Source organism: Myotis nattereri, assembly GCF_964212035.1.
Source record: "Myotis nattereri genome assembly, chromosome: 2".
Lineage (NCBI taxonomy): Eukaryota > Metazoa > Chordata > Mammalia > Chiroptera > Vespertilionidae > Myotis > Myotis nattereri.
In genome coordinates this window covers 212,842,724-212,861,783 of record NC_138076.1, presented here as the reverse complement: position 1 = coordinate 212,861,783, position 19,060 = coordinate 212,842,724, and the positions used below count along the sequence as shown (strand labels likewise).

The 19,060-nt window shown below is 63.9% G+C and overlaps 1 protein-coding gene across 2 annotated transcripts in view; it reads left to right on the top strand.

The window, feature by feature from the left end:
• The window catches only part of SCUBE1 (signal peptide, CUB domain and EGF like domain containing 1), a gene marked incomplete at its 5' end in the record, with an annotated part of 98,070 nt that overhangs the window by 57,920 nt on the left and 21,090 nt on the right, over nucleotides 1-19,060 (top strand). Inside the window, 4 exons of one of the 2 annotated variants that reach the window (XM_081084951.1) lie at nucleotides 2,461-2,577; nucleotides 4,915-5,004; nucleotides 14,185-14,301; nucleotides 18,453-18,575. In XM_081084951.1, coding sequence (XP_080941077.1) covers nucleotides 2,461-2,577; nucleotides 4,915-5,004; nucleotides 14,185-14,301; nucleotides 18,453-18,575 — 447 coding nt within the window. The remainder of the gene's footprint in view (nucleotides 1-2,460; nucleotides 2,578-4,914; nucleotides 5,005-14,184; nucleotides 14,302-18,452; nucleotides 18,576-19,060) is intronic. The other variant, XM_081084952.1, reaches the window with a different exon arrangement.

Sequence of the window (19,060 nt, the reverse complement as noted above, 5' to 3'; positions counted from 1 at the left end):
TAGGCCTCCTGTCCCTACACCAGAGACGTTCCTTTAACTGCAGAGCAACCTGCTGCCGCCTGGCCACCTCAGACCCAAAGCTGAATAACTCTAGCCGTTCGGTCCTCCTGCCGGTGACCCGGCTTCCGCAGGACCGAGGCCCGGGCGGCACACGTGGAGCCGGCAGCTTGCTGGCAGGCTGGGCCGGAGGGAAGCACCTTCCTGCGTGAGAGACGCCCGCTCTGGCCAAGCCCTGAGCCAGCTGCCGGAGGGAGAGCTGCCAGCCGCGGAGATGGCCGGGCTGACCGCGCCGCCTCGCTCTGACATTCCATCTGGACAAGTGCTGCAAGGGGACGCCTTACTCAGAGAGCAGCTCCTGATGGCCGGCCTGGTCAGTGTCAGGGAAAGCAGGGCCCTGGGTGTGGCTAGGACTCTCGGCCTCGCCCAGCAGAGAAGAGCTGAGCCCTTTCCCAGAGCATTTGCAGGAGAAGAAACATCAGTCCTCGCTCCCTGCTCAGACAGCTGTCCACCCAGGCAGCTCTGGACTCTTCCGTGTGGCTCCGATGGCAGGTTAGAGTCAAGTTAGCGATGACCTTGAGGTCACTCGAGGTCCAGGAAATTCTAGCTCTGGAATCGGGTTGGGAGGTGAGGCCTGGCCCAGCCTCCACGGACCAGCAGGACCACAGGGGCCCTGCACTCCTCCAGAGGCAGGACCCACTCCGGGGCCAAGGGAGGGTTCCCCGTTCTTCTCGGTCTTCCCAGAGCTCCAGGCGCGGGTGCTGACTTCCGTGTAAGCTGTAGGCTCTCCAGGTGCTCACAAGCTCGGCCTGGGGTCCCCTGTGGAAGGAGCGAGGGGCCCTGAGTGTGGCCCTCCCTTGAGTGGCCTCAGGCCGTGTCCTCACTTCCAGGGCGTAGCTCACGTCCTGGCACCCAGAGCTGGGGAAGAACGAGCCGCACTGGCTGAGTGCCCGCTCCCGGCTCCGCCGCCCACTCTGCAACGGGCCTTTTTCAGTCTGAAAGGCATGAGGTTCTCGCCCAAGGCCAGGCTCCCCAGGCTCTCCCTCCCCTGGGATCCACGCTCAGCCACCACCGCTGGAACCCTGGGCCGGAGATGAGCTGTTTCAGGGATGGGAGAGGCCGACTCCGCGCCGCCAGGCTCCTGTGGAGAAGGGGCCTGCGGACTGTGCTCGAACCCCAGCTGAGCCGAAGCAGCTCTGCGGGTCCGAAGGGTCACCCGGGAAGTGGGTGCCTCCTTCAGCTGGACCTCAGCTCCCTGCAGAAGAGGTGCCTGGCCTGCTGGGACCTCTGGTCTCTACAACAGCCTCTGGGACACTGACAGGTGCCATCACTCGGGATGGAACGGGTGCCTGCGGAGGCTCCGTGCACTCGCGGGGAAAGGGCCGGCCTGGAACCGGGCTACAGAACGCGGCTCCTTCACCGGGGCCTCGCCACCTCACGACCCCCCTAAACCAGCGCTGCTCACGGGTCACCCAAGGGAGGTCATTTATTCAGACTGCCAGTTCGGAATGTTTAGCCCCTCTGACCGTGGTTGGTCTGAGATTAACTTTGGCATATTTGATCTTCATTAGGGTTTTGCCAAGGGCATTAAAAGTGTAGATAAAATTCTGGACAAGTGGCTAAGGATCCAAGAAGATGCGCTGTCCTCGGGGCCTGGCGTGGCGGCGACAGGCACCTGCGGCCTGGCTGCAGAGGAAAGCAGGGTGGCAGCCCTTCCCGCCCGGAAAGGGACAGCAGCACGTTCCCTGTAAATAAACCTGCGTTTGTCATCTTTCCCACAGACTGGCTCCTTTCTGTTCGGCCCCTTTTCAGCCGCCCCAGGTCGCTGGAACATTCTAAGATTCTGGCTGGAAAATACCAGCCCCTCCAGGCCCTGGGCATTGCAGACTGTGTAACATGTTCAAGTCAAGGTCATTTCAGAATGCACCGAGGGACACTAACTGGCCATTTGGACATGGCCTGGGGGCATTGGGGCTGTGAGGGGGTGGGATTTGAGATGCTGCTGGGACTGGGAGAGAATAGGCACCCAGGGGACACCCTCCACACCCAGAGCATAAGCCGAGGAAAGAAAGCTGTCAGGAATCAAGGGATGAGTGTCCCCTCTCCCCGTGTGCACCCCCACACACACACTTCAGACTGTGCCTGGGTTACAGACATGTGCCCCATCGAGTCAGGCTCGAGTGTCTGGTGGCCCAGGATCAAGTTGTCTAGCTTCTCCCTTCTTTACCTCACACTGTCTGAGTGCATCAGCGGTGTGCCCCTCTACCCAACGCCCCGGTCACCCACGTCCCACCCAGTGACCTCTGGGAATGAGCAGTTCCACCCACGACCTCGAGGGCTGAGGTCGGGAGAGGTCTCATGCCCTCTTCCCCCCCACCCCTAAAAGGAACCACCAACACCGAGAAACTAACCGTTCTTGTCGTTCTGTTTATACATACATCTCTACACTCTGGGCCTAACTAGTGACCTGTAACTATGGAAACGGAGGCTGCCAGCACAGCTGTGAGGACACAGACACAGGCCCCATGTGTGGCTGCCACCAGAAGTATGCCCTCCACTCGGATGGTCGGACATGCATCGGTAAGTAGGCGCCTTTGCCGCGCTGGCAACCCTGCACCCCCTGCCCCCCACGGAAGGCGCCATGCGGCCCTGATGTCAGCCAGCACCCCCTTGTCCCCATTTCCAAGAAAGGAAGCTTAAGGGAAGCCAGGAAAAGTGTGCCCCACGGAGCTGAGGAAAAGCCGCCTGCGGAGGCGCCCAGGGCGCTCAGCCCCAGGACCAGGCGCCTCTGCTGGGGGTCACACTGGGCGCTCTGCGGGTCCTCCTCCTCGGGGAGCGGCCCCAGGAGGTGGTCTGCGGGAAGGAAGGTGTGTGCCCAGGGTGGCAGCTCCGGTCTGAGCACAGGCTTCCCTCCCTCCCTCCTGTGGAGACACGCAGGCTCAGCAGCCTCCTCACAGCCCCGTCTCAGAGCTGCGTCTTCATTCAGAGCTCCCCTTGGCCAGGGCGCCGCTGGTGTTTCCACTGCTGCCCCTTCCCCAACTCACGGGAGCTCTGGCCCAGCTCCCTCGCCCACCTGCAGAGGCCCTTCTCCGCGATGCCGCTCCCGTCACCTCCCGGCTGCAGGGAGCCTCCATGGGAGGCTGGGTCACCCCCTCCTGGCCCTTAGCTCCCAGGGAGCTGGAGTCCTGGGAGCACCTGGTCCCTAACCTCTAGGAGCTCCAGCCCCGCTCCAAAACGAGAGGAACTCTTAACTGAGAAGAAGGAATGTCAGGGTTGATGTCATCCACCTTCGTTCTCTTTCTCTTCAGTGACGGCGAGCTTCAGAAGCCCACAAGTCAGTTACCATGGTTATATTTTTGTTTTTTAAAAACGCCCCATTTCGTATTATCTGACTGGGAAGGTATTTCTTAAGGGACTTTCAAGTAACAAAAATAGGGGGTGGCAAGCACAAGCAGGCAAAGCCATGCGCCCAGAGGTTGCTGTCCCCTGTGACTCTGATCCCTGGTATCTGAGAGTCGGGCGGGGGGGGGGGGGGGGGGGGCAGAGTCCCATCCTAGTCCCTGGCTGTCGTCCCAGGTGCTGCTACCGTGCGGGTCTCCCTTCCTCTGTGTGGTCCCTCCTCTCCAACAGCCGTTTTTGGTTTCATTTTATCTCATTCCTCCTGCTTTTCTGGTGATGGTCCCTGATTGCCTGTCTTGTCTGATAACTGACGTTCATTAATTATTTTCAGAGCCAAACCAAACAAAATTCAAAGCAAAACCCGGTCTCAGACCAGTGTCTCCATTGCAGCCTGATCCCATCTAGACCTCCTCTCGCCCTGTCTCTGCCGTCCCCCGCCCCTCCCTGTCTCGTCTGCCGGGGTCTCCCTCAGTGTTTGCCGCTGCTGGCCAGACACCCACCAGCCTCATCTAACACATCTTGTCTTTGTCCGCCTGACTCATCCTTCCTCATTTTTATCTTGTAGTGTCTGCTGCATGCGACAGCCCCTGCTTGGGCCCTTTCTGACGTCACTTCCCCGGCCCCGCTCTCCCTCCCCTCCCCTTAGAAGCCCGTGCCCAGACCCTGCTCCTGGCCGTGCTCCCTGCTGCTCCCTGCCCCTGAGGTTCCCCAGGAGCAAGCGAAGGGGTCTGCCCACCTCCCACTGAGCAGAGAAATGGGACCAGCTCACCTCGTGCCTCTCCATGGCGCTCCTGGCAGAGCTCGTGCCCAGCGCCTCCCGGGCTCTGCACGCTCCTGACATGACTGCCCATCTTCACAGCCCCTTGCTGAGCACCTGAGCGTGTCACTCTAGTCCTCTATAGACAAGCAGGCAACCAGCGCTGCCCCAACCGATCGATCCCTGGTTTCTGTGTGTTCGATTGGATCCATTGCTGTGTGTGTGTGTGTGTGTGTGTGTGTGCGCGCGCGCGCGCTTCTGTATGTTTTGTTCTTAGTTTTGCATGAGTGTTTGGCACTCTCTCACGCCCTGGAGATAGGGTATCTGCTGCCCAGGCACAGCCATCACCGGACCTTGCCGCCCTGTCCCCTTGTCCTGTGCTCGCCCTGCGCCTGCCCTCCAGCCCAAGCCAGGCTGTCTAACTGCTGTCTGCGTGGGCTCTGCGGGGGTGCCCTCTGCTTCTGTGGCCCCCGCAGATGCGTCCTGTGTGCTCTGACCTCAGCTGCTGTCTCTGTGTGCACGTGGGCCCTGTGTCCCACCTGCGTCCCTTTGTGGTCACACACACCCTCGCCCTGCCCTGCTGCCTCTTCACTCTGCCCTGAACACCCACCCTGGAGGTGCCTGGGTTAGCCCCTTGGCGAGGACCCGTGCTGGCCCGCATGTGTTGGCTGTGTGTGCCACGCGGAAGGCTGACTGTTGGGCGCGGGAAGTGGGCTGTCACTAACCAGTGGCTCCATGTTTGTCCCTTACTTGTGTTTTAGAGAAGGATGAGGCTGCAATTGAGCGCTCTCAGTTCAATGCCACGTCAGTAGCTGATGTGGACAAGCGGGTGAAACGGCGGCTCCTCATGGGTAACACTTTTCTTCCACTTCCTTTGTTGTCCTTGCACCTTTGCACGTGTGCACGTGTGTGGTATGTGCTGGCGTGCGGGGGTCTGCGTGGTGCTGGCGTGTTGGGCTGTGAGTGTGTGTGCAGGCCTATGGGGTGTGTGTGTGGGGGCTGTCCGTCTGTGTGGTGTGCCCACATGTGTGGGGTCACGCGAGCCATGTGTGAGTGTGGGGGGCTCCACTCCAGATGTGAACTCACTTTTTCCTTTTTAAAGTTTTTGCCCTTCATCAAACCCGTGTATCTCTTTGTGTGTTTGTAGCAGAGACCCCAGAGCCCATGTCAGGTGGCCTCTGCGTGTGAGGAGTCGTGTGCTGTAAACCCCTCCGCGTGCAGTAAATGCAGGTTGGCAGTCAGGGTCCCGGGACCAGCATGGCGCACAGGCGCAGGCGTAAAGGGGGCGTTTGCGTAGGACAGGCCTGCGGGCGGCCCGGCGGTCCTCCCCGTCCCCTACCTTGGAGAAAAGCCACATTAGGAAAAGAGCCGCATCTCTGTTCAGGGCATCCCGTCCGCCCTGCTCGCTGTGTAGTTGGGAAATTTGCTACCGGAGAGGGGAGGACTGGGTGAGGTCATCTACAGTCCTCACTCAGCCCTGCCTGACCCAAGCCCCGTGAGTAGCCCCACCCGCTGGGCTGCCAGCCTTGGCCCCTCCTCCACAGGACCTCTTGGGCGCCTGCTTGCCTTGGGGGTCCACACAATGTCAGCTTCACTCTAGCACTGCCCCTGGGCCGGGTCCAGACTCCAGGTGGTGCCCCAACACTGGGACACTGGGCACCCCTCAGGGCAGTCCGGGAGGGGGGTGGGGAGGGGGCGGGAAGGGAGGAGGAGAAGGTGATTGCCCCCCCACTGAGCCCCGCCCACACAGAAAGCTCAGGTGGTTCCGCAGTTCTGGCCTGGGGGGTGCCAGCTGCCTGGGCCCTGGGAGCACAGCTAGGGTGTCCTAGGACGGCCACAGCCTTCCCTATGGCACTGATAGGTCACCCCAGCCTTGGGAGCTGTGGGGCCAGGCAGGGCCAGGCAGTTCGTTTCCATGTCTCAGGTGAGGAAACAGGCTCACTGGGTGCCCTGGCCGCCCAAGGTCACACTACCCTGAGCTGAGCCCAGAGCGCTGGCAGTGTGGGTCATCTTAACTGTCACGGGACCATGGGGGTCAGGGCCTGCAGGGCCTGGGGAGGTCACCCAGTCTCTCGTCCTCCTGGGGACCTCCAGGAGCCCAGGTGCCTGAGGAGGTGGGCGGTCTGAGTGGGGCCCCGGGAGGGAGGCGCCTGTGTCCTGGGAGCGGGGCTCTGAGGGGCAGAGGAGCGCATGGGCTGGCTATGGGTGCTCTGCGGACCCTGAGGCTCTGGCAGGAAGCCCTGTTTCTCAGACGGGATCACTGATGCCGGAAGGCCGGGGATTCCCCTCCGGTCACACAGGCAGGTGGCTGAGCTCAGGCGGCAGCTCTCTGGACGGGGCTGGCTTGTCGACCTGGGCCACCTGGGCTGGCCTGGAAGGGCTAAGAGGCCCCTAAGCAGTCGGGCCCAGTGCCCTCCAGGACGGTGGGAGTCAGCACCGGGGGCTTTCTGGAAAGGTGTCAAGACGGGATCGGTGTGAACCTAAGAGTTGCCAGTGCTCTGAGGTCCAAGAGGGCCCAGGCCCCTCAGCCTCCTGGAGAGAGGCAGGCACAGCTGTGGAGGCCAGAGACTGGGGCAGGGACCAGCGCGAGGGTGGCAGCAGAGGGCGGAGTAAGTGAGCATCACGGGGGGCGGCGGGCGGGCAGTGGCGAGAAGGCCTGTGCTCTTGCTGATTAGCGCTGGTGGGTCATGGCCCAGAGCCGTCCTGGAGATGAGGAAGGGGGCACCTAGGGCGCCGCCAGCCACCCTCACCCTGGTTTGGGAAGCAGGTGTCAGTGGGGGCGAAGGGAATGGGTGCTGACTGGCCCCCCACATTCCCACCTCTTTGCTATGGAACCCCTCCCATCCCTTAGAGCCTCCCCTGTCCTCCTGCGGAGCCCTCCCTCCTCTGGTCTTCCTGTAGCTCTGACCCCAGGGCTGAGGCCGACAGCCCCGGCCCCAAGCCTTAGGTAGCGACCCTTAGAGGCCCGGAGGCACCTCGAGCCGCTGAGACCTCCCAGGAGCTCCTAATCCTAGTTGTTCGGGCTGTCTCCTCTGAGAGCCCGTGTGGCACAGGCTTAGGAGCTTCGGACTCGAAGCCTTCGCTAGTGGTCCCCAGTGAGACCGGGCTGCCCGAGGCTGTAGGAATAGAGGCAAGGGATGGAGAATGAGGGAGGTGACCATCCCCGTTCTGCCCAGTGCTGCTCAGAGCACACGCTGAGAGCCCGCCCGGCGTGGGGAGCGCAGCTGAGACTCGGGGGGAATCAGCGCCGCGGCCCAGGGGCTGCTCCCACTGGTGGGCCCCGGAGCCCTGTTTTGGATCCTGGGCGGGGATGGGGAAGAACGTGCTCTGAGGCCCAGGAGCAGATGAGGAAGGTGAGATAGGAGTTCATGGCAAGGTCAGGCCCGGGCCGCCACTGGCCAGCTCCTCCTGGGAGGACAGAGGTGGGCAGCTGTGGCGAGAAGCAGGGCCGGGACGCCCCTGTGGGCTCAGGTGAGCAGTGCCATGTGGTCACTGTGCAAGGCTCTGCCAGAGTGGGCACGTGTGCCGGGGTCACCAGCAGCTTTCCTTGGCTGCAGCCCCCCCATCCTCCGAGCACGCAGCGCGGCGTCTGTTCCACCCGCTTCCACCCCACGCCTTCTCCAGCCCCCTCCCACTCGTAAGGACCGTGCGACCTCCTGGCCCACCCAGAGCATCCACAGGGATCTCCCTCCCCAGGTTCTCATTGAAGTCAGTCTCCTGAGGCCCTTTCGCCAGCGCGCACGGGGGGTCAGGACGTGGCTCCCCCTTGGGCGGGAGGAGCCCCCAGAGGTCCAGGCGAGGCCACTTCTCTTGACACATTCACACTCGTGCTGCTCCCGGCTCCTGGCTCCTCCACCCCCACTGTTACCATTTCCTGCAGCCATGTCTCCAGGATCCCTGGATCTCCCCTGATTTCACCAACCATGTCCCAGGCGACCTCCCCCACACACGTTCAGTCACCTCCTGGGAGCCACCCTCCAGGAGGGTGTCCTTCAGGCCCTGCACACCAGCCTGCCCAGGCTTCCTGCCTCAGGGGGTCATGCCACCCCCCACTCTACCCAGGCGCCATCTTGGACGATTCTGCCTAGCAAAGGCTCATCCTGACCTAAACGGACCTTCGCCCAGCCCACTGCTTGCCCCTCCTCCACCAGCACCCTGTTTGTCACAAGCCCGACCCCTTCCCCTGACATGGGGCAGAGGCCAAGCCTGTGCCAGCTCTGATGTCCCCTCTGGGCACAGCACCGAGGGGCATTGACAAGCTTCCTAGAGAAGGTGGCGGGGGAGGGCAGGGCCTCACTGCTGACCTTTAACACAGGCAGGTGTCCGGCTGGGAGAGAGGTGGGACCCAGAGCCTGGATAGGCTGGCAGTGGGAGGGGTCAGGCAGAGCACAGCTAGGGAGATGGTGACACAGGACAACTGCCTGGGCCAGGCACTCAGCAGGAGGCCTGGTCAGAGGGGAAGGGGCGTGGACTCTGGGGCCTGGGCAGCACCCTGTCCTCCAGCTGCGGCCTCCCTGCCCACAGGCCTGAGCTCCGGGCTCTGGGCTCTCGTTCAGGAACAGCCCATGGTCAGACTTCACCCCTGTTGCTGATCGCTAGTCAGCTGAGGCCCCCGCTGAGGCCCGAGTTCCTGCCCTTAGTTTAGTCACACACACATGCACGCACGCACACACATGCACGCACACACATGCACGCACACACACGCACGCACGCACACTACGGGCTGGGTTGTGGTGACAGCTGGGTAGAGAGGGGCGGAGGCAGTGTGCCGGGCAGAGTGTGTCAGAGAGAAGAAGTGGGGACAGGGACATCAGTCACCACGTCTCTGAGCCTCAGCCTTCTGTTTGCAGAGGGGTCTGTAGCGTCTGCTCGGCAGCAGCCTGGGTGAGGCCTGGCTGGGCAGCCAGCCGTGTGCGCGGCACAGGTAGGCGTGTGCTCACGTGGCCGTGTTCCCGCACTGCGAGGGCACCGTCCGTGTGGCTGACGTGGACACGAGGCTCAGAGAGCGGCCTTCCTTGGTCACCTCTCCTCACGAGCCCCCCGAGCTGGGCCCCCGCCCCTCCCTCCCAAGGACTGTCAGCATGGGAACCCCATGTCTGCCCTCAGCACCCCTGCACTTAGTGGGCAGAGTGGAGGCAGGGGTCAGGGGTCAGGGAAAGGGCTTGCTGCTGGTCCTGTTCCTGCTTTACTACAAACCTCAATTGTCCGGGGCGGGGCGGGGGATGCGTAGGCTGTTCAAGACCCCTCAGACCAAAGGGAGAAACCTCGCTGAGGGCTGCGCTGGCTCCGCCAGCCGCCTTCCGCCCCCGGCACTGCCCTCTGCTCAACCGCGCCCCCACCAGGTAGGCCCACCAGAGGTCACTGCCCCTGACATCGTAACCCCACTGGGGCTCCCACAGCTCCCCTGCCAGAAACCAACCCCACAGCACACTGCCCTGGGAGGGCCACAGGCCTGCTACCCACCCAGCGGGCCAAGCCAGCAAAGGGCCCGAGGCACCTCGCAGTTGCCTGGCTAAAAAGGCAGCCTGATGATGCATGCAAAGTATTACCCCTAGCAGTATGTTTGTCATCTCAAAGGAAACTTATGGAAGAAAAAGAAATGGAAAATACTGTGAAGTACATTGAATGATAAATTATTTATACAAAAATAAAGAACACACTTGTCTCCCCAAAAAAAGGCAGAGTGAGGACCCAGGCCGGCCAGGCCCCGGAGATTGTGGGGCCAAGGATCTGCTGCCTCAGAGAGCGGTGCTGGGCACCAGGGGGGACCTCCTGGGGCCCCTTCCCACTCCCCTCAGACCCCGACTTGGGAGCCCCCTCCCTCATCAGGGCTGCAGTCCTGGCCTCCACAATCAGGGCTGCAGTCCTGCCTTCTCCCATCCCCCACCCCCCACGGTCACCATCGCAACAGCCACCAGCATGTCCCTCAGACCCAGCTCCACACACAGGCTCCTGGGCAGGTGCACCCCACACCCTGCCCTAGGGGTGCCTCCTGGTGAGCATGCAGCGCTGGCGCCCAGGGAAGCCCGTGTGCCCTCTGTCCAGCCCCCAACCTTCCTGGCCTTGCAGTGCCCATGACTCTGGCTGTGGCTGGCCGGCTCCCAGACCCCTGTGCCGTGGGCGTTGTCTCAGGCACCCGCCTCCCGCCTGACAGTGCAGGCCCGTCACCTTGCTCCCCTGTTCCTCCCGGCAGGCCTCTGGAGTCTTGTTTCACCTGTCACTCGGCAGACGTCAGCCCCTGCGGGCTGATGCCGGGGTCCCCCGTGTGGCTCTGCCTGAGAGCGGTGGTCAGCGGGGAGACCACTGCGGGGCCGGGGCGGGGGGCCGGGGCCTGGGCCTGGGAGAGGAACTCATGGTGGATGGGTCTGTGTGTGGGAGGGTCCAGGGGGAGTGGGTCCCAGTCCTGTTCTGTCTCCCTGAAATGCCTTAACCTCCAAGGCGGGTCAGTGTCAGGCTCATCTCCAGCTCCTCTCTGCCCAGCACCAGTGAGTCGTTCCCAGTCTGTCGGTTGGACAGAGGAGTGAACCCACCGGCTGCCCATGGGGCTGGGGCCTTGTGAGCCCAGGGACTGTTAGGCCTGGCTCCCAGCCCCGAGCAGGGGCCCGGAAACTGTGGCTAAGACTCCGCAGGCACGGGTTCTAGGAAATGGCACCACAGCGGGCGCAGTCACAGCTGACAGCTCACACAGTGCTGCCACAGCCACCTTCTGTCCGGGCCTCGCACGAAGCCTGTGGTGAATACAGGGGGCAAAGGTCGGCTCACAGTCGTTCGTGTGGAAAACAGCACAGTAATTAGTAACAACACGAGTCAACCTTCACACGCGCACTGAGCCGACTTGCCCACCCTGTCTTACCATCTCCACGTCCTCAGGAGACTCAGACTCCAGAGGCAGGGACTGGCCAGGGCGCAGGGGGCTGGAGGAGGAGGGACCGCTGGGAGGCCGGGAAGGCCACCGAGGAGGGCACTGGTGGCCGGGCCCAGGAGGGAGCAGTAAGAGCAGGTGCTGGGATCCAATGTCGAGGAAGTGGCAGGGGGCCTCTCGGATGTGGCCTGGGGACAGAGGTGGCCTTGATGACGCCGGGAGCCCTGCGGCAGGATGGAGGCCAGTGCATTCTTGGGCGATCGGGGCTCTGGGGCTGGGGCCAGTGGAGGCTGAGGCTGTCAGGTGGGCTGGAGTTAGTCCAGCAGGTCCCACCTGCCCTGCCACTTCCTGGCCACACAGCCCTGGTGCTCTGCACCGTCCCTGCCGGGAAGGCAGGGGGTGCTCTGCCTAGAGAGCAGTGGTCAGGGGGGAGACCTCCAGGGAGGAGAGGGCGAGCAGCCCCTCGCAGAGCTGCCTGAGCATGGGGGACGAAGGCCTGGAGGGCTGAGACGGGCCTGGTGTAAGTGACCCAGCATAACGAGGAGCTGTGGGAAGGGGTGGTCAGCACCCAAGAATGGCCCACAGGCCCCGAGCCCCTGGCTTAAAACCTGAAGTTTAGGCACCAACCATGGGGCAACTCGGGAGACTAAAGGTGTGCACAGGGCAAGGGAGAGGCCTGCATGGGGGTCCAGAGAGTGGGTGGCCACTCAGACTTGACCTCACTCCCTCTTGGCCTCGATCCATCCAGTGGGCAGGAGGCCAGCAGGTTCTGGAAGCCCCTTCCGCTCTGGAGGGCGAAGATTCCGTGTCCTGCTGGAACCTCCAGAGACAGGGAGGGCCTGCAAGGCCCTTGGAGCCTGTCTTGCCAGGTCCCTGTCTCAGGATCACATGGTCCACGCCCCATGCCCGTGCCACACCCCCTCCAACACCATGGAGGGGCCTGGTGCTCATCCTGCTATCACTGGGTAAGGCCACCAGCTGTGCCCCAGCCCCAGCTCCCAGCTCCTGCTGCAACTCCCCCTCCCCCCCACCCCTCCCCCCGCAGCATGCCCCACCCTCCAGGCCTGAGCCTTAGTCCCCTGCACCTGGACAGGACGGGCTCTGACCCCTCCAGAGAGGGTCTCCATGTGAAAGGCTGCACGGGCAGTGGGTGAGCGAGGGCTCTGTGATCTGGGGGTGGGGATGGGAGGTGAGGTTGCCCTCTGGTTGTAACCCCAGGCGAGGAAACTAGCAACTACTACGGGCCAGGATCTGGGCCGGGCGGGCTAAGTTGGGGGTTTGTTTGTCCTCATCCGTCAGGTGTGGGTGCTGAGGTCCAGCCCCAAGGGATGACCTCCCTGGCCAGTCAGTGAGTGACAGAGCCAGGGCAGCGCCCCAGTAGGTGGTCTGGTGGGGAGACAGGACGGGTGGGTCATGTGCCAGTCAGAACTTGGCCTGTGCTCACCAGCGACCAGCCTGTGTGAGTCCGGGAAAGGCAGCAACCGTCTGGTCTTTGAGCTGCACCCTAAAACCCCAGCAGGCAGGAGGCCTCCCAAACCCTGGGCCAGTGCACAGAGCAGCGAGCTCCCCGAGCTGGCCATACCCTGCTGAGGGTTCAGGGTTGTGGAGACACTGAAAGGCAGGCCAGGGCCAGGACGCTCGCCTTCTGCAGGAGGGACAGCGCGTCCCGTCATGGTGGACTTGGGCCTTGAAAAGACAGCTTGGTGGCCTCTGCTCATGCAGCCCCCACGGTTACCCCGCAGAGCCCAGACGCACACCCCATGCACACAGGAGGCAAAGGCCACCCTGCAGAGCCCAGACACACACCCCACGCACACAGGAGGCAGAGGCCACCCCGCAGAGCCCAGACGCACACCCCATGCACACAGGAGGCAAAGGCCACCCTGCAGAGCCCAGACGCACACCCCACGCACACAGGGCAAAGGCCACCCCACAGAGCCCAGACACACACCCCACGCACACAGGAGGCAGAGGCCACCCCGCAGAGCCCAGACGCACACCCCCACGCACTGGAGGCAAAGTCGGCTTCCTCCTCTCCCTGCACAGCCCTCGTCACAAGTTGAAGTTCAAAGGGAAGGCGCCGGAAACTTGGTCTAAGTAGTGTCAGGACTCCAAGCAACTGGGGTACACATTCACTTAGTCACCACTCCCACACTCATCCCAGACTCCTTGCAGAGGCCCAAAGGCAGCTGCAGGAGTCAGGTACCACAGACAGATGGACAGACAGAATGAGCCGGGGGCCTCGGGAAAGGCCTCGGGCCAGGCGCCCAGGGGAAGCTGAGGCAGGCAGGCAGGGCATTGCGGTCATAAAATAGTGAGGAGTCCATGGCCCTTCGCTTCCCACCAGCCAAGAAGAGAGGGAAGCCCGGGCGGGCACCGCTCCCACAAGATCAAAGCTGCCAGATGCTCGGAAGAAACCCAGATGGGAAGGCTCCGAGGCCCGGGAGCCAGGCTCCCCGTGTGCGGGCCACCTGCGCCCCGGCGACCTGGCTCCACCGGCCCCTCCTGCGGGCCTGGGGAGGATCACTCTCACCGCACGACAGGTCCTGTGGCCTCAGTTGTGCCACAGCCACTCCAGTTCCTTTGAATTTGCAAAAGAGGGAAAAAGCCCTAGACAAGCTTCAAGTGGACAAAAACCAGATGCCTGTGGCGTCTCGTTCAGTGAGAACAGATGTTGGGCCCGGCCTCATTGCGGTGATGGATGGTGCGCGCTCTGCAAACCTCCCCCGGGCTCAGGGCCACAAGCCAGCGTGCTGGGTGCGTGTGGGAGCCCCAGCGAGCGGCAGCCGGGGCTCGGCGCCGGAGCCGGGCAGGGCCAGGCTTTAGGAACCTGGCCGGGTGTTAACTATCAGCCAGGCCCATCGGCACTGGCCCTCAGGAGTAGGGGGACCCTGTTGGCAATACCTTTACCCAAGTCCACTCCCTGCAGTTTGCAAACATCGCCCCGTCCACCATCATCGTGATGAGTGTTCACCAGCAACCCCCGGAAAGGATGCCATTCTCCCATTTTACAGATGGGTAATGTGAGGCTCAGTGACGCCCCACAGCTGGAGGGTCTCAGAGCCGGACTGGAACTCAGGTCTCCTGTCTCAGGAGACCCCCCTGGGTGGGGAGAGGAGGTGGCTTCTGTCCGAGGAGACGAAACAGCTCTGTCTCTTTCCCTCCGCAGAGACATGTGCCGTCAACAATGGAGGCTGCGACCGGACGTGCAAGGACACGGCCACAGGCGTGCGGTGCAGCTGCCCCGTGGGATTCACCCTGCAGCCCGACGGGAAAACGTGCAAAGGTCAGCCCGGAGCCGTGAGCAGTGCCCACCTCCGCTCCTTGGCCACTGCAGGGCAGGCGGAGCAGGGCCTGCGATGCCAGCCGGTGGGGTGGGCATGGGCCAGGAGGCTGAGCTGTCGTCTGCATGTCTGGGGAGGGGCTGCGCAGAGGGAGGCTCAGCACCCGCGTCCCCACGGCGTCCCAGGGAATGCTGGTTCCACCACGCACCTCCAGGTTCCGGGGCACAAAAACAGGGTTCTCCTAGCAGAACTGGGCTGCACGTTGGGTGACAGGTGCTTTCCTGGCCTCGTGATTCGTGTGGTTTTTCCCCAAGGGGCCGGGCTGGCGCGTTTCCTCGCCCCCACAGCTGTGACCGCGTGGCGCAGGGCGATGCGGGAAGCAGGGTCTGCTCGTCCCGGGATGGGACTGTCTGCTAGTCCCTGTTAAAAAGTAAGGACTCTGTGTCCTTGTCACTGGAGGAGTGAAGTTGGGCCGGGGGGGGGGTGGAGGGGGGGGTCTCAGCTGAGGGTGCAAAGGACCTGTCTGTGGCTGGAGCAGGAGGAGCCAGGGGTCTGAGGACCCTGAGCTTGGAGGCACGCGGCCCCTGCTCAGCCCCACCGCCCGGAGGCAGGAAGTGCTGGCTCCCTCAGTCCCAGACGGGTTTTCTGGGCCCCTCCTGCGGGCAGGAGCTGGGGGACAGGGAATGAAGCAGTCTGTTCCTGAGGTCTTCTGTCGAGTGCAGAAGACAGATGTTCATGTTTCACAATCACGGGGATCAGTGTGAACCAGCCTGCTCGGGGCTGGACCGACAAGTCCAGCTTGGCGGAAGCTGGAGGCCAGGCGAAGGGGCCGGACCTGGGTGTGAGCAGGCGGAGGGCCAGGGAGAGGCGCGGTCGGGGCAGCACCTTCAAGGGCATGGGGCTGCCGCGGGGCCTGGGCTTCCAGGCCCCAGAGGCAGGCAGTGCCCAGGTCTGGGGGGGGGGGGGGGGGCGGGGGGGGCCGGAGGCCAGATGGTGCAGGGCCTGTGGGTCAGAGAAGGGGTTGGCCCTTCATCCTTTGACCCTTGGTGAGGCCCCCAAAGCTACAGGGCAGGGGCAGCCGAGGCCAGGTTTTCCCTGGGGGAGGGTCCCGGGCCGTTGCTGGTCTCTGGGCAGCTGCCGCCGTCACCCAGGCTCCAGGGACACTGGCTCGGGCCCAGGGCGTGAAGGTGGAGAGTGGTCTGGACGCTGCCTGATGCATCAGGACTTGGGGGTCATGGACCAGCCTGGAATGCGGGATGAGGACTTGGGGGTCATGGACCAGCCTGGAATGCGGGATGAGGACTTGGGGGTCATGGACCAGCCTGGAATGCGGGATGAGGACTTGGGGGTCATGGACCAGCCTAGAGTGCGGGATGAGAACTTGGGGGTCATGGACCAGCCTAGAGTGCGGGATGAGAACTTGGGGGTTGTGGACCAGCCTGGAATGCGGGATGAGGACACCCTACCGTCTTCATGGCAGGGACCCTGGACACCAAACGCTGACCCCAGACCCCAGGGTTTGGTGCTGTAGAGCCTCGGCTCACAGACGAGTTCCGGGGCTCCGCTCCTCAGGCAGCGTGTACATCCTGGTCTTGGCCGGGCCCGGAGGGCATGTCAGAGGACTGGCCTCAAAGGGGCCGTGTCTTCCGGAACCAGAAAGGTCGTTGTCAAGCAAACGGCTGGAGGTCAGGTAGCAGAGGCCTCAGGAAATCCAGAGGGATCGCAAGGGCAGGTGGAGGCCGGGTGGAAAAGGGGGTTCTAAAGGCTTTGCCCCAAGCCCTCGCTTTGTTTCAAGAGAGTAGGCAGTGGCCAGGTCCGGTCTCAAGGCTGCACCCACTTGACCTTGGGAAGAATGTCCTGCTAGCGGGTCCTTCTGAGAGGAGGGCGTCCGGGGCCTCCACTTCTTGAGCTGGAGCCCGGGTTTCCGCAGGCACCAGCCACCCGTCCCAGCACCTTCCAGAACAGAGAACCCCACCCACCGCCTGTTCCTCTCCTCCCTCTCCTGCCTCTGCCCCTCCACCCAGCCCACTCCCCCAGCTCCTCCCTCTGCTCCCACCCGAAAGCCCTCACCCGCACCTCTGGGTGGCCAGGCTGCGTCCCCCCCACACACAGAGTGCTGACTCTCGAACACTGACCATTTGAATGTCCCAGCAGGTGGCTCAAGACCCCGCCTTCCTCTCAGCCCCCTAACTCCCTCATCCATCCAGTGAGCACCCCTGGGCGTCCCTGTGCCAGGCCCTGGGCTCCCGATGGGCCTGATACCCACCCCCCGGCCTGTGCTTGAGGCCCTTCCATAGCCCTGAGGGCAGGCCCAGTGACAAGGGAGCAGCTGAGAGAAGGTCAGAGAAGGCTTCCGGGGGCAGTGTTCCCAGGGGCAGGCTGGGTGGGGGCTGCCCAGACAGGAGCCAGGGGGCAGAGAGAGCAGGCAAGGGGGCCGGGCCTGGCCTGCAATGGACTGGCCTTCCCTCTGGGACAGCGGGCGGCCACAGAAGACCCGTGGACAGAAAGGGGACTCTGGCCACCTGGCAAGGGCTGGGGGGAGCACAGTGGAGAAGGAGAGGAGTCTAGAGGGGCAGGAAGTGAGAAGAGGAGCTGCCCTCCGCCCCCCCCCCCGCCCCCCCATGCACCGCGTCAGAATGAAGGTAGAGGAGCCATCTGTGCCCAGGGCTCCCACCACGTGTCACAGCTGCAGCTGGGGGTTGCTTCCCAGGTGGTGACCCCAGCAGCCTGCTGCACCAGCCTGGCCTGAGCAAACATGCCTCCTGCCGCCTGTCTGGTTGCTATGACAGCCCTTAGCCGACAGGTCCAGATGGGGAGGGATGGCACCGCGGCTGCAGAGGCCTGAGGCGCCCCTGAAGAGGCAGTCCCAGTCCCACGTGCAGGGCCCGTCTCACCAGCGGCACTGGGGCGCCGAGGCCCGGGGAGGTGCCTTTCCCTGCCCGGGTCACACAGCCGGCTGGGGCAGGGCTGAGGCGGGCCTTCGCTCCGCGAGAAGCTTCCAGTTAGAGATCCCCATCTGCCCATAGTCCCCAGGGGAGGCCACAGTGGCGATGCCGGGGCCTCTGCCTGGGCCGGCCTCGCGACTTCTCGTCTGTTCTCGAGGGTGCGGGGAAAGCGAGGGCAGCACGGCGCGGGGCAGGATGGGACCAGTCTCCTGCCGGGGACTCGGGCACCTGGCGCAGAGGGCCCTTGCTCCCAGGGAGGTGCCTGTGGCACGGGAGGGGGGCGTGCGGCCTCGGCTCCGGTCAGGCCCAGGGGGCGCTGCAACCTGAGTGGCAGCCCTGCTGAGAGGGGCCAGCGGCCCCGGCGGAGCGTCCTTTCCGTGCTGCTTCCTGTGTGCCCGTCCTGGCGGTCAGCTCTTCCTTCTCTAACTACCTGCCGGGGCCTGTCGGAGGGGTGACCGCCTGGGGGCTGAGGGCCGGCCCACAGGGAGCACCGCAGGGGCAGGGTCTCCTGACCGCCTGGCAGCTGGCCAGAGCCTAGCAAAGCGGACGGGGCAGGGAGCTCAGGCCGCGTGGGAGGGAGACGGCTGCCGTCACCGCAGGTGCCAGCGGGCTGCTCGGGACGGGCTGGGCGGTGAGGCGTAGGGGCGGGGGCGGGCAGGGACCTTCAGGGTGCAGCCACGCTCGTCAAGTGCTGAGTGAAGAACGGCTCAGACCAACAGGCCGGCGTCGGGGTGGGCAAGCAGGAAGAGGCAGACTGAGCGTAGGCCCAGGACCACAGGCTGCGCTGCTGCCTGCAGCGCCTCCACCAGCGGGCACTGCGAGTCCACTGGGCGCTCACCCTTGTCACTCTCTTACCCTCGAGGTGCTTCTGATCCTGGTCTCACAGACTGAGAGTCAAGGTCACAGCCATGGGAAGGCAGCCGCCTCCCCCAGGCCTCACTGCCCTGCAGCCGCCCTCTCAGGTGGTGAGAGGACACAGGGCCCTCGGCCTCCCGTTGTCTTGCCCGACAGCACCCGATGCCACGTCCCAGGGGAAGTGGTGTAACCATCCTCCTGACCCACTGCTGAGCTGGGACCCCCATCCTTACGTTCAGTGGAGAAACTGAGGCCAGCCCTGGGCAGTGGGCACAACAGGTCCGGGAAGGGCGGTGCTGGGCCGTCACCCCCCCTTGCAGCCCATTCTCCTCGCCCCGCACTTGGCTCCACAGACATCAACGAGTGCCTGGCCAACAACGGGGGCTGCGACCACTCCTGCCGCAACACTGTGGGCAGCTTCGAGTGCGGCTGCCGCAAGGGCTACAAGCTGCTGACCGACGAGCGGACATGCCAAGGTGAGCCTTCTCGGTGCCAGGACATGCCGTCTGCCCGGCCCCTTCCCCTCCCGCGGTCCCGGCTCTGGGAGAGGAGGTGAGTGTGGGGTGGGGTGGTCCACCTGCCGGCTGTCCCGGCTCTGGGAGAAACAGGCTGAGTGTTGGGGTCCTTAGCATGTGCGTCTGCCCTCCCTGCCTCCCTGTCCTTTATGACTCCAGGGCCCAGGGAGAGAGCAGCAGGGGTCCCAGGGGGCGCAGCCCGTGGGTAGCAGAGATCATCAGCTGTGTCCCCTCCCCTCCTCCCATGGCCTCAGCGGTGGAGTGCTGCCACCTGGTGGGAGCAACAGCACATTGCAGGTGCTCTCCGATGTCCTTTATAGGGTCCGGGCACCTGTTAGGAGCAGGGTAATGGGAGGAGAAATCTGGGCGCCGGATACGTCCAGCCGACATCCCGATTCAGAAGGAGCCCAGGGCGTGAGCAGTGGGGAGAGCGGTCGGAGGGCTTC